Source organism: Oncorhynchus mykiss, chromosome 32, assembly GCF_013265735.2.
Source record: "Oncorhynchus mykiss isolate Arlee chromosome 32, USDA_OmykA_1.1, whole genome shotgun sequence".
Taxonomy (NCBI): domain Eukaryota; kingdom Metazoa; phylum Chordata; class Actinopteri; order Salmoniformes; family Salmonidae; genus Oncorhynchus; species Oncorhynchus mykiss.
Window position 1 is genome coordinate 38,632,509 of NC_050572.1, and position 12,652 is coordinate 38,645,160.

The following is a 12,652-nucleotide window of genomic DNA, read 5'->3' on the forward strand; positions in this document are numbered from 1 at the left end:
TAAAGAGCAAACAACGCAATTACCACAACACATAGGTTGTAATATGTTTTTTTTCTTCCTGGTTTCCCCCGTGTTTTGTTACCCACGCGCTGCTAGTGCATTGCAGTAAATGTCTGAAAGGAGACATAAGCATTGGGTAAATGGTATTGTCCAATTTCAGCATTGGAATTATAGTAGCCTGATGTTATTTCTGTTTGCTCTGCACAGTCACTAAAGAACGCTGTCCCAGATAGTCCCACCGTGAAACAAGGCGGCTGCTGCTCAAAACTAGGTTAATTCTCACATCTCTACAATACTTCACAGTGAGCAGTGAACATAATCGAGTAGCTTGTATGCCAAAACCTTTTTTTCTGGGGATGTTAGTTTTAGTTTAGGGGATACATTTCATAACAGATATCTAATTCCTACCCCTTTTATTTGTGTATGTTTGTGCAATAGCCTACTATTAACCTATTTAAACCAATTCGTTTCTAAAATAAATTAAGCATAAACAATCTTATGTTTGAGTAGACATTATGTTATCTTTAGCAGACCGCCAAATAAAAAGGACACATTTAAAAGCTACGTTTGCGTCACCTTTTGAATGTGCAATAGTGGCCAATGGGCTTTATGGGTGTCAACGCGAAGTGGCAGTGTAGTGTTTTTCTTCGTGGGGCACGCAGGCTTCCACTGCCAAGCCTCTATACATGTACTCTTCGTATTCCTAATACGGAATTTAGATAACGCTGTGGCTCTTTCCCGAGCTGTCTCTTCCTTATACATCACCGGTTACCTCAGACGGAAAAATAATTGGCCGTTTTCCTTTTCTTGGAGAAAAGCAACCCTGTGGGATTTGTATCCGCATATCCCTTTCATATAGCATAACCGTTTGATTATGAGGACACGATCAGATGTTACATTCAATTAAAAATGTTTGTTTTTAAATCTAAGAGTTATGATTATTACAATTAAAATATAATACAAAAAATCTATTAACATCAGTTTATTTAAATATAGGTTTAGGCAATTTGATTACATCTAGGCTAATCATCTTGCTATCCCATTCAATGAAACCATTCCCAAAAGTAGGCCTTACCTAGGCTACATATTATTTGCTTGATTGAGAGCCATGATTGTTTAGACTATTTTCCCTTTAATTATAGGTTATTCAATTGTTCTCAATTGATGGTCATTTATGAATATATGTTTCATGAGTAGCCTTTTTGTGAGATTAATAACAAACTAATCTCAAAAATGGATTATTTATTTGAATTGTGTAAACCACAGACCTTACAGGTAACACTTTTTTCATCGTTTCCTGTAAACAGGCTCACAGTCACTTCACATAATTGGTGCTGCAAACAAATGTGTCACTTCAGAAAGAACAGATGAGGACTGGAAGACAGATGAGGACTGGCTGCTGTCGCGTGCGTAATGATGTAAATAAAGTAAAGTTATTTTATTATTTCACATCATTTTAACTTATAATTTGAATTTCAACATGCACACTTTCCTAGTATTCGAAGATAGATTTTTCAATGGGAGGCATTTCCATTTGACATACATAAAAGAGTTCTCAACAGAGAAAACAACAAATCATGAGTTGATATGCATGGGGAGCCTAAACGTGACGTTTAGCGCACGTGCGGACTGATTAGATGCTGCTAGGAATTGTTTGTGGGAAAATCGACTTTCTAATTAACTGCATAAGGTTTGTTGTTGTAACTTGGAAAGGGTACGAATTCGCACATACAATATAGCCCCGAGGAATGCGTAAAGTAACAAAATAATCCGAAATAGTTTCAATCCAAGATTATTTTTTATTAATTTGTATTTTTTTACAAGAGTAACATTTTAATTATGTAGATATTCCAAGAAAACCAATGATCTAAACCTCATGTCTCCATCATAATCCGATCAAACGTTATTGGAGTGTTTACCCTTGTAGGATGGCCAGAATTCGGGTGACTAATGGAGACGAGAAGAAAACAGTGGTCAAAAATCTGGAAAAATTGCATCGTGTCAGAGCCTTAATTCTTGCACAGAATCTAGCCTATTGGCTACTTGACAGGCTCATTTTCCCATTTAACCCACCTTCTCGAATCCGCAGTATAGAGGTAAGATGGACATCGCGTTTGAGTCATGACATGTAGTGTTTTCATATTTTAGTATACGCTTTATATTAATTCGACATTCCTGTTTTTTTCGAATAATTATTTTTTTTAAAACAAGCCTAGGCCCATCTCTGAAATCTCAACTGAGTACTTACTGAGCATAGCTTATTTCCTAAATATTTTACACGTAATTCAATTAGTTAATTTTGCGACACGTGGAAACAACTTTGTAAAGTAATTTTCTCCAGTTGTTACGAGAAACGCGCACTGCTATGTCAACAGAGCTTGGTGCTTGTTATCGGATGCATTATATTAGATCCGACGTTTTGGGCAGAACGCTAATGATATGTTAGAGACCGTACCGAACGATTCAGAACATGAATAATCATGTCTTCATACTATATTTTATAACAAAAGGAAGTTCAACTTCATAACCAAAGCGCGTTTTCACCCACTCTGGTCAGTGGGTGAACACCTTGTGTGTATCTCCCAATTACTTTGATATGTTTCGGGAAGAAACTCTGATTTTTCTGGTCTTTCGGGCATATTTTAATCAGTGTAAAATGTTCAGCAAAAGTCGTTGCATACAGACTGACTTTTATCGATAATATTCCCTAACATTGCGCATGACTAACTGTTTAGCGAATTCAATATCATGGGCCTGTAGAATAGCCTAAATCATTATATCTAAATGGTGATTTCGTTATAGGCTACCCAAAGTCAGTGCAAATGTACAATGGTTAGCCTATGTCAATTATGGTAGCCTATGTCTAATTGAATTAAATCAGTGAGTTGAACCAATGGGCATGGGAAGGACTGTAGCCTATTCCATGGATCCCCAAAAGCTCCTCCCCTGATGCCTGCCGTGAGTTGGGTGTGTGAATAAGGCGATCATATAAGAGCCCTTGAACAATTCGTGAGCAGATCATAATCGTATAGTAAGCGTAAATTCGTAGGTGCAACTGAGAAGGTCAACATTAGTTAGCAGAGGAGTGGCGAGCCGCACACAGAGGACTCATACCAGGGCGCAGTGGTGTAGCGTCTTGATGGTTGTAATTGTAGCCAATTTTTGGATCCTTTAAATTTTTGTAGTGTGTGCTATTTCAAAAATAATGCAGCTGGAGAATATTCTTCCCAGCGCATCAACAATCAACTTACCCAATACTTTTTATAACCTCTCGTCGTCAGATAGTGCAAATAATAGCCCGGGGCCATCGCAGATCGAATATCAAGAAGTTGACCGGACGGAATCCGAACCAAGTAACGGTCCCAATAAATATTTGAGCGGAGTGGGGAACGCCATGATGGGAGAGGGAGAGGGCAATGCCTTCACAGGGACTAAAGCTGCCCCAGACGGAAGAAAAGGCTCACCGGTCCTCGGTGAAGATGACCAGTCCACTGGCAGGCGGTACCACATAGATGAACTTGGCTCTGACAGATACTTTATCTCGTCCTCACAGACGAGCTCCGATGTGGCAAATCAGTGTTCCCTCTTTCCATACGCAGGACAAACTGGGACAATGTACAGCGGGTCAAATGGATCCAGGTATTCCTCCCTTCATTACGGATCGGTCCTGCCACCGGCAGGCTTTTCATCCTCCGTGTGCCCTAGCCGGAGTCAGTTTGGCAGTAGCTACCAGTTCGGCCAGGGTCCAGGTTGCCTGTACCCCTCCTATCCGGGAACGGGTTCAGGTATTGGTTCCATGGCTCTCCCAGGGTCCACACCGGGAACGAGGGCTCAAGTTTATCTCTGCAATCGGCCCCTGTGGCTCAAGTTTCACCGATTCCAGACGGAGATGATCATCACGAAACAGGGCAGGTGAGCAGAGAGAGACGTTGGAGACAAGTTGATGGAATGTCATGTTTGCTAAATACCTTACTAAATATCCGCCCATCTGATGTTCCAATAGTCGTTTATATTTTGGTGTCATATTTGCATATTTTGACATGTTATTCACCCCATTTTTATGAATAGCCATACATTTGACTGGTACATATATTTGTGTATTTGTAAATTATTATGTCGTCTATACAAACGTTTAATACGTTTTTTTTTTCGTGCAGGAATAGCCTAAGTGAGGAAAAGTGTCAAATATTGATTAGTTCATGCCATGACCTAACCTTACGAATTCTCTTGAATGCAACGACTCCCTCTGATAATTTTCGTGTTGAGTAAACACTTGAAATTGCATAATTGTGACAATATGTATTTTCTTTCAGGCGGATGTTTCCATTTCTCAGTTTCAACATCACTGGACTTAACTTGACCGCGCATTACAACGTATTTGTTGAGGTCGTGTTGGCCGATCCAAATCACTGGCGATTTCAAGGTGGAAAGTGGGTTACTTGTGGGAAAGCAGACAACAACATGCAAGGTGAGACTAATATTAAATGCACCTGTAATGTAAGCTCCCTATTTAGAGGGATATTTTCAAAAGAAGTTCTCTATAGGCCTACAGAAGCAGCACATTTCAATTAACGGAAATGAAATTACATTTCGATGACGCATAGCTTGTCAATTAGGAACGTTTCGTTAGATGTCAATACACATTTCCCTAACATTTACACCCAATTAACTGGTCATTTATGCTGTGCTGCTGGTCGTTTCCAACCACACCATCACTTTACCTATACATGTTTTTTGTTGGTTGATTATCCCCATTTTAAAAGAAAAGACAACCATTCAAACATTGTTAGCTGGTAACATTGGTCTATAATGTGCTTGACCCGTTTTCAGTTTTCCTGGAAAACGGATTAAATTATTATTAATTATTAGTCATCTTTTTTTCTCTCCATATGGTGTAAAATGGCTTACCAATGAATGTTTAATAACATGAAAATAGTGAACTTCAATTTTCCATTTTCTCCCAAAATGTTTTTACCTGTGCAATTTAACCATATTTACATATTAGCCTAATAGCTCCAGTTTCACATCTGATTGCTTTTGAAAATTGAAATCCTGAGCATGTGATTCCATAATAGTAAATTAGCAAATTGCTGGTCTTTTTGGAAATGTATAGAGTTTGACACGTGTAACAGAAGTTCAAATTAAGAAATGGGAAAATATCACTGTTAATCCTTATATTTTTGTTTTGCATTTGTTTTGCATTTGTGCTGCATTGTACTTCAATATTTTTATGTTTTATGTCCCACATTTTATTAAATCACAGGTAACAAGATGTATGTTCATCCTGAATCCCCAAACACTGGCGCTCACTGGATGAGGCAAGAGATCTCCTTCGGCAAACTGAAGCTGACCAACAACAAGGGGGCAAATAATAACAACACACAGGTGAGGCCTACACTGCAATTTATTCATTTGGACTCAAATGTCTTTGGCTGGTTTTAAAAAGCGGTCTATGGTGTTCTACATCACAAATCCGTCCAAAACCATATTTCTGTATTTTGACAGTGCTATTGGCAAAAATCTCCAAAGTAATTGGTGACTTGACAAATAACTGACCACATTAACTGTTTTGAAAACATGAAAAACCCAAGCACTAACTTTGAATTCACACCTTTTTTTTGGAGATGATTGTCCTGCAGTCTCTGCACAAATACCAGCCTCGGCTGCACATCGTGGAGGTCACCGAAGAGGGAGTGGAGGACATAGGCAGTGATGCCAGGACACAGACCTTTACTTTCCCAGAGAACCAGTTCATTGCAGTCACTGCCTACCAGAACACAGATGTAAGATACCCACTACTATTAATCTAGATAAATCTTAAGATTTTGTCTTAAGTTTCTGCACTGAGTACACAAAACATTAAGAACACCTGCCATAGACTGACCAGGTGAAAGCTACAATCCCTTGTTGCTGTCACTTGTTAAATCCAATTCAATCAGTGTAGATTAAGGGAAGGAGATGGGTTAAATAATTATTTAAGCCTTGAGACACAATTGAGACATGGATTGTGTATGTGTGCCATTCAGAGGGTGAATGGGCAAGACAAAAGATTTAAGTGCCTTTTAACAGGGTATGGTAGTAGGAACCAGGTACACCGGTTTGTGTCAAGAACTGCAACGCTGCTGGGTTTTTCACAAGTTTCCCATGTGTATCAGTAATTGTCCGACATCCAACTTAACTGTGGGAAGCATTGGGGTCAACAGGGGCCAGCATCCCTGTGGACTGCTTTCAACACTGTAGAGTTCATATCCCCAAGGAATTGAGGACGTTCTGAGGGAAAGGGGTGGCACTAACTCAACATTAAGGTGTTCCTAGTGTTTGGTATACTCTGTGAATATTGACTGTCTATAAAATGGGTTTTTGTCAACACTTCTGACCATGGCTTGAACATCGATCTCTCCTTTCCAGATCACACAGCTTAAAATCGACCACAACCCCTTTGCTAAAGGCTTCAGAGACAACTATGACTCGTAAGTGACAATGACTTCCTTTTTTGCATGTGGTATTGTGGCCATTTTTTCCCCTGCTCTGCTAACTTTTAGTCTCAAGTGTGAACTTGTTTTTCTTTTGCCAACAACTCATCCTTGGACCTTTCTTGTCTCTCTTCCACAGGATGTACACAGCCCCAGAGGGTGACAGGCTGACCCCATCCCCGACAGCCTCCCCTCGCTCTCACCAGATTGTGCCGGGTGCCCGCTATGCCATGCAGCCCTTCTTCCAGGACCAGTTTGTCAACAACCTGCCACAGAACCGCTTCTACACTGGGGAGCGGGCCGTGCCCCAGACAAACAGTCTCCTCTCCCCCCAGGCTGAGGATGCCGGGGCCAGCTCGGCTCAGCGCTGGTTCGTCACCCCGGTCCAGCAGTCGGGCTCCAACAAGCTTGACCTATCCTACGACCAGGACTACTCAGCCAGCAGTCTGCTGTCCTACGGCATCAAGCCCCTGCCCCTCCAGACCTCCCACGCCCTCAGCTACTACCCCGACTCGGCCTTCGCCTCAATGGCGGCCGGCTGGGGCACCAGAAGCACTTACCAGAGGAAGATGACCACAGGCCTGCCCTGGTCCCCTCGGCCCAGCCCCCCAGCCTTCACAGACGACCAACTGGCTGCTAGCAAAGACAAGCTGCCAGAGGAGAGCACCGCAGCCTCCACTTGGGTAGAGACGTCCCACTCGCTGAAATCTGTGGACTCTACCGATTCGGGCGTGTACTCCATGGTCTGCAAGAGACGCCGGATGTCACCTGGTGGGTCGAGCACAGAGAACTCCCCCACCATCAAGTGTGAGAACTTGACCACAACGGAAGAGTACAACAAAGACAACCCCAAAGGCATGGGCTACTATGCCTTTTACACGAGCCCCTAAAGACTATTTATTAAAATCGTATTCTTTTGTTTTAAATTGAGTGCCCACTTTTTTTCCCCCCTTTTTTTTTTAAAATACCCTTTTCTTCTAAAGGTGCCAAAGCTTTGTGCTCCCAAGCAAGCTGCACAAATTACTTACACTCCCCAAACACACATGCATTGTGACAAATGTTTTTAAAGCATGTCCCCAGTTGATTTAATTTTTTACTAATGTGATTTTATTTAAGGTCATTTTGTTGTACAGTATTTGTGCACTTTAGTATGTGATGTATCTTGTACAAAACTGTCTTCATGAGGTGTTATGAAATGGGTAATAAAAACAAGCTTTTCATAAACAATGTCCCACTTTGCAAATTGTCTCGTTTATTGTCAATAATATACATTTACTTAAGGACGACTCCGTGAAATTACATGCCAATTGCAGCTACTGAGATGGGAGATACAAGTCCTTGCCCTCGTACAGCCACACATAGCATATGCGCATGTGCACGGAATCACTGTCCACAGCGTGGTAGCCAGGGTTCCAAAACAGCCGCGAAGTTGAGCCTCACTCTGGAACATTCTTAATCGTTGCGCAAATCAAATCAACGTTTAGCAGATGTTAGAGTGCAGCGAAATGCTTATGTTACTAACAACCGTACAAAAAAAGTTATCAAGTAATGTCAGAACTAATCCAATTTAATAACCCAAACGCAATCTATACACTGGATGAATTGACACAATATTGACTAAGAGTGATCTGTACAGCAGTAGATAGTGAGCTAAGTCAAGAATCCAGTATATAAATGTTGGATGCAACTAAAATGCAATGTACAGCATTAGAATTAGCTATGTCAAGAATACAATATTTAAGCCTCATGGTAAAATAGAATTTGCAGGAAAATAGCTTCTGAACGAGTCCAGAATATATATGTATGTGAACCTCACGGTAAAATAGAATTTGCAGGAAATTAGCTTCTGAACGAGTCCAGAATATGTGTGTATAGATGTGTATAGCAATAGTTGAGTGATCAATGACTAGAATACATAGTAAGTGGGTAAAATGTCATGTCAGCATTATTCAAATGTTCAATTACTATGTACATAGGTCAGCAGTCTAAGATGCAGGGTAGAGTAATGGGTGGTAGTTGGCTAGTGACAGTGTCTGAGGTTCAGGGCAGGGTACTGGGTGGAGGCTGGCTAGTGGTGACTGTTTAACAGTCTGATGGCCTGGAGATAGCTGTTTTTCAGTCTCTCGGTCCCAGCTTTGATGCACTTGTACTGTCTCCGCCTTCTGGATGGTAGTGGGGTTAACAGGCCGTGGCTCACTGAATTTATTCAGCCTATTGAAGAGGCATGGTTGCACCGGTCGGTGTGAAGGGACCATTTCAGATCCTCAGTGATGTGCACGCAGAGGGCTTGAAGCTTTTGACCCTCCGCTGCAGCTACATCGGGGTGGATGGGGGCGTGTTCTCTCTGCCATCTCCTGTTGTCCAAGATCAGCTTCTTCGTTTTGTTTCCATTGAGGGAGAGGTTATATTCCTGGCACCGCTCTGCCTCTCACCTCCTCCCTGTAGGCTGTCTCATCGTTGTTGGTAATCAGGCCTACCACTGTGGTGTCATCAGTAAACTTGATTGAGTTGGAGATGTGTGTGGTCATGTAGTCATGGGTGAACATGAAGTACAGCAGGGAGCTGAGCGTGTACCCCTGTGTGGCCGCTATGTTGAGGATCAGAGTGGAGGAGGTCTTGTTGCCTACCTTCACCCCCTGGTTGGCCTTGGCCTGTCAAGAAGTCTAGGACCCAGTTGCACAGGGAGCAATCTGAGCTTAGTGATGAGCTAGGAGGGCACTATGGCATTGAAGGCTGAGCTGTAGTCAATGAACAGCCTTCTTACATAGGTATTCCTCTTATCCAGGTGGGATAGGGCAGTGTGCAGTACATTGGCGATTGCGTCGTCCGTGGAATCGGACGGGTAAATTGTGTCGGGTAAATTGGAGGTGATATGATCCTTAACTAGATTCTCAAAGCAGTTCATGATGACATAAGTGAATGCTTCGGGGCTATAGTCATTTCGGTCAGTTACCTTCGCTTTCTTGGATACAGGAACAATAATTGAAATTTTGAAGCATGTGGGGACAACAGACAGGGAGAGATTGAATGTCTGTAAATACTACAAAATGTACCCGCTATTCTGTTTAATTTCTGCACCTAGCCTACGTATTATCGATGAATCTACCTTTAATTTAAATGAACAGTTATAGGCCTAATTTTTGGAAATGTCCAACATAATAAATTATTTGGGATTATGGTATGGTTGACCCAACCACAAACAATTAAGTGTAACTTTAGCTACAGTATGATTATCATGAGGCTACTCACCATTTTCATTGTGATCACGAACGTGCACGAGCGTGTGCAGGCCAGAAAGTATTTGTAGATGACGATTCCCCCGGTATGTTGATGACAAATCTTTTTGATTATCACCCCTGATCATCTTGGACAACCAAATATTTTTTAATTCGTACCTTTCGCAATAACTCCGAAGCATTCATTTGACATGCTTGGAGATATAGCTGTGCTTGTACCCCGCACGAGCGCGTTGGTCTGAGATACATTTATAATTTGTTAAAATTGACCTAATTTGCCTTATTTTTTATTTTAATTTTCAAAATGTGAAAAAATACAACATTCAAGTTTTTGTGATGGATTAATGCAGCCTGTTGGAGCTAACGCCATTTAGACCAAATACGACTGTAGTCATTCATCTACATAGACCACAACCATATCCATATTATAGATAATAATTACCTGATCATTATTGTTATTAATATTAGCCTGTTATTATTACAATGTATGAGTTCATTTAATATGACATGATGTGTGGTGGATGGTGTAAGGCCTGGGTGTCAGCATCGCGAAAGTCCACCACCAGCACCGCGAAAGACTGTTAACTGTATAATAAGACTGTGCACTTCCGTTAAGAAGTCATTACAGGATATTGTTAGGCCTTACACCATCCACCATTTGCTAGCTCATTTATGCATTTAACTGGACTCAGTTACCCCCCACCCCCTGTCCCTCTCTTGACTATGGAGAGAGAAAAAATTTAAGTTTTCATTTCTGTCAATTCTACACATTTTCCAATGGGGGAGAAGGGAACATTTTTCAGTTTGAACCAAAACCTTCTGCAATTCTATAAAGCTGGCAGTGACCTCAAGGAGGCCCCCATAGATTTAGTTAGTCACTCTTATGCAAATGTCATATTGTCATAATTTTCATAAGTCATGGCAAAATGGGTAGAATTGCAGGAAATTTGCTGTAAAACCTTCCTGATCATGCAAAACTATATATTAATTCACCATTAAATTGTTGTAAACCAGTATAAATAATGGATAATACAGTGCCTTCAGAAAGTATTCAGACCCCTTGACTATTTACACATTTTGTTACTTTACAGACTTATTCTAAAATGGATTGAACAAAAAAAAATATTCAGCAATCTACACACAATACCCCCTAATGACTAAGTAAAAACAGGTTTTTAGAAATGTTAGCAGATTTAAAAAAGAGAAATACCTCACTCGGACAGAGCTCTAGAGTTCCTCTGTGGAGATAGGAGAACCTTCCAGAAAGACAACCATCTCTGCAGCACTCCACCAATCAGGCCTTTATGGTAGAGTGACCAGACAGAAGCCACTCCTCAGTAAAAGGCACGTGACAGCCCGATTGGAGTTTTCCAAAAGCAACCTAAAAATTCTCAGACCCTGATTACCAAGATTCTCTGGTCTGATGAAACCTTGAACCCGATCGAACATCTCTGGAGAGATCTGAAAATAGCTGTTCAGCAACGCTCCCCATCCAACCTTGAGAGGATCGCAGAGAAGAATGGGATAAACTCCCCAAATACAGGTGTGCCAAGTTATACCCAACTCGAGGCTGTAATCGCTGCCAAAATACTGAGTAAATGGTCTGAATACTTATGTAATGTGATATTTCATTTTTATTTGTTTATTTTAGATAAATTAGCAAACCATTCGAAAAAACAGTTTCAGCTTTGTCATTATGGTGTATTGTGTGTAGATTAATGAGGGGGGGGGGGGGGAAATTAAATCAATTTTAGAATAAGGCTGTAACCTAACAAAATATGGAAAAGTCAATGGGTCTGAATACCTTCCAGCACTGTATATTCCCTTTCACAGACATTTTTTCACTACAGTTTATCCATTGTCCAAATGGTTAGTTGTAGTGAAGGGAGAAGTCATAACATTCGCAATGAGAAATTAGTGAGAACTTAAAAATCCTGCCTTCAATGATTCCCATTTGAATTGACTTAAATACCCCATATTCTAATTAATTCTGTTGTCAGACTCCTTGACAGTGAAGTGACTCCAATTAACACCTCCTAACAAGCTAGAGTTCTGATCGCTCTGGCCTTTCAGGAAGGAAGCATGCAAGAAATAGACTCTTTGGGGAACAGAGTTTAGAGCAAAACATCTTCCTCGTTTTCTCTGTGTTAATGTCAGTGAATCATTGTATTCCGTAGCATCTGACGAGCTAAGTGCTCTTGTTTGCTCTTGTGTATTGACCTCTGCCTATAACACCAGGCATGAGGTGTTGCCATACAGTCAACTACGTAGCTTGACATTTAGGCTTGTCAAGTGAACGCCCAAGATATTTAACAAGTGAAGCTTGCCTTGAAGGAAATGAGTGCTTTAAAAGTAGCCTGTATAGATATTGGAGGGCAATGCGGCACAGGGCCACTAATGTCTCAAGGGGCCAGTAGCCTTGAGGCTATACACTAGAGGGCTGGTTGCATTGGTGGTGCCTGAAGACCTTTATAGCATAAACTCAGCAAAAAAATATAGTTTTCAAAGATAATTCGTAAAAATCCAAATTGTAAAGCGTTCAAACACTGTTTCCCATGCTTGTTCAATGAACCATAAACAGTTAATGAACATGCACCTTTCTACTGATTCTGAAAAACACCAAAAGAAAGATGCGTGAACTTGCCTTAGGCATGCTGCAAGGAGGCATGAGGACTGCAAATGTGGCCAGAGCAATAAATTGCAATGTCCGTACTGTGAGACGCCTAAGACAGCGCTACTGGGAGACAGGACGAACAGCTGATCGTCCTCGCAGTGGCTGACCACGTGTAACAACACCTGCACAGGATCGGTACATCCGAACATCACACCTGCGGGACAGGTACAGGATGGCAACAACAACTGCCCGAGTTACACCAGGAACACACAATCCCTCCATCAGTGCTCAGACTGTCCGCAATAGGCTGAGAGAGGCTGGTAGGGCTT

The 12,652-nt window shown here is 41.3% G+C and overlaps 1 protein-coding gene across 7 annotated transcripts; it reads left to right on the forward strand.

Moving 5' to 3' along the window:
- The first annotated feature begins 1,292 nt into the window (after positions 1-1,292).
- On the forward strand, positions 1,293-7,704 carry LOC110515126 (eomesodermin). 7 transcript variants are annotated; one of them, XM_036971401.1, is made up of 7 exons: positions 1,293-1,427; positions 3,282-3,912; positions 4,314-4,468; positions 5,264-5,385; positions 5,625-5,783; positions 6,409-6,470; positions 6,613-7,363. In XM_036971401.1, exons 2-7 carry the CDS (start codon positions 3,395-3,397, stop codon positions 7,361-7,363), a joined length of 1,767 nt encoding a protein of 588 aa, XP_036827296.1. In that variant the 5' UTR covers positions 1,293-1,427; positions 3,282-3,394. The 7 variants fall into 7 exon arrangements, with proteins under 7 accessions (XP_036827296.1, XP_036827298.1, XP_036827299.1 ...); XM_036971403.1 differs by having other exon boundaries at positions 1,297-1,418; XM_036971404.1 differs by lacking the exon at positions 1,293-1,427 and adding an exon at positions 1,562-1,690.
- Positions 7,705-12,652: the final 4,948 nt, after the last annotated feature.

What these genes read in the sequence shown, in the direction of transcription:
- LOC110515126 (XM_036971399.1), top strand. Translation starts at nt 3,206, where the DNA reads ATGCAGCTGGAGAATATTCTTCCCAGCGCATCAACAATCAACTTACCC. An exon ending in CAAATAATAACAACACACAG is followed by an intron (nt 5,386 to 5,624) that starts GTGAGGCCTACA and finishes TTTTTTTTGGAG; the next exon opens with ATGATTGTCCTGCAGTCTCT. An exon ending in TTCAGAGACAACTATGACTC is followed by an intron (nt 6,471 to 6,612) that starts GTAAGTGACAAT and finishes TCTCTTCCACAG; the next exon opens with GATGTACACAGCCCCAGAGG.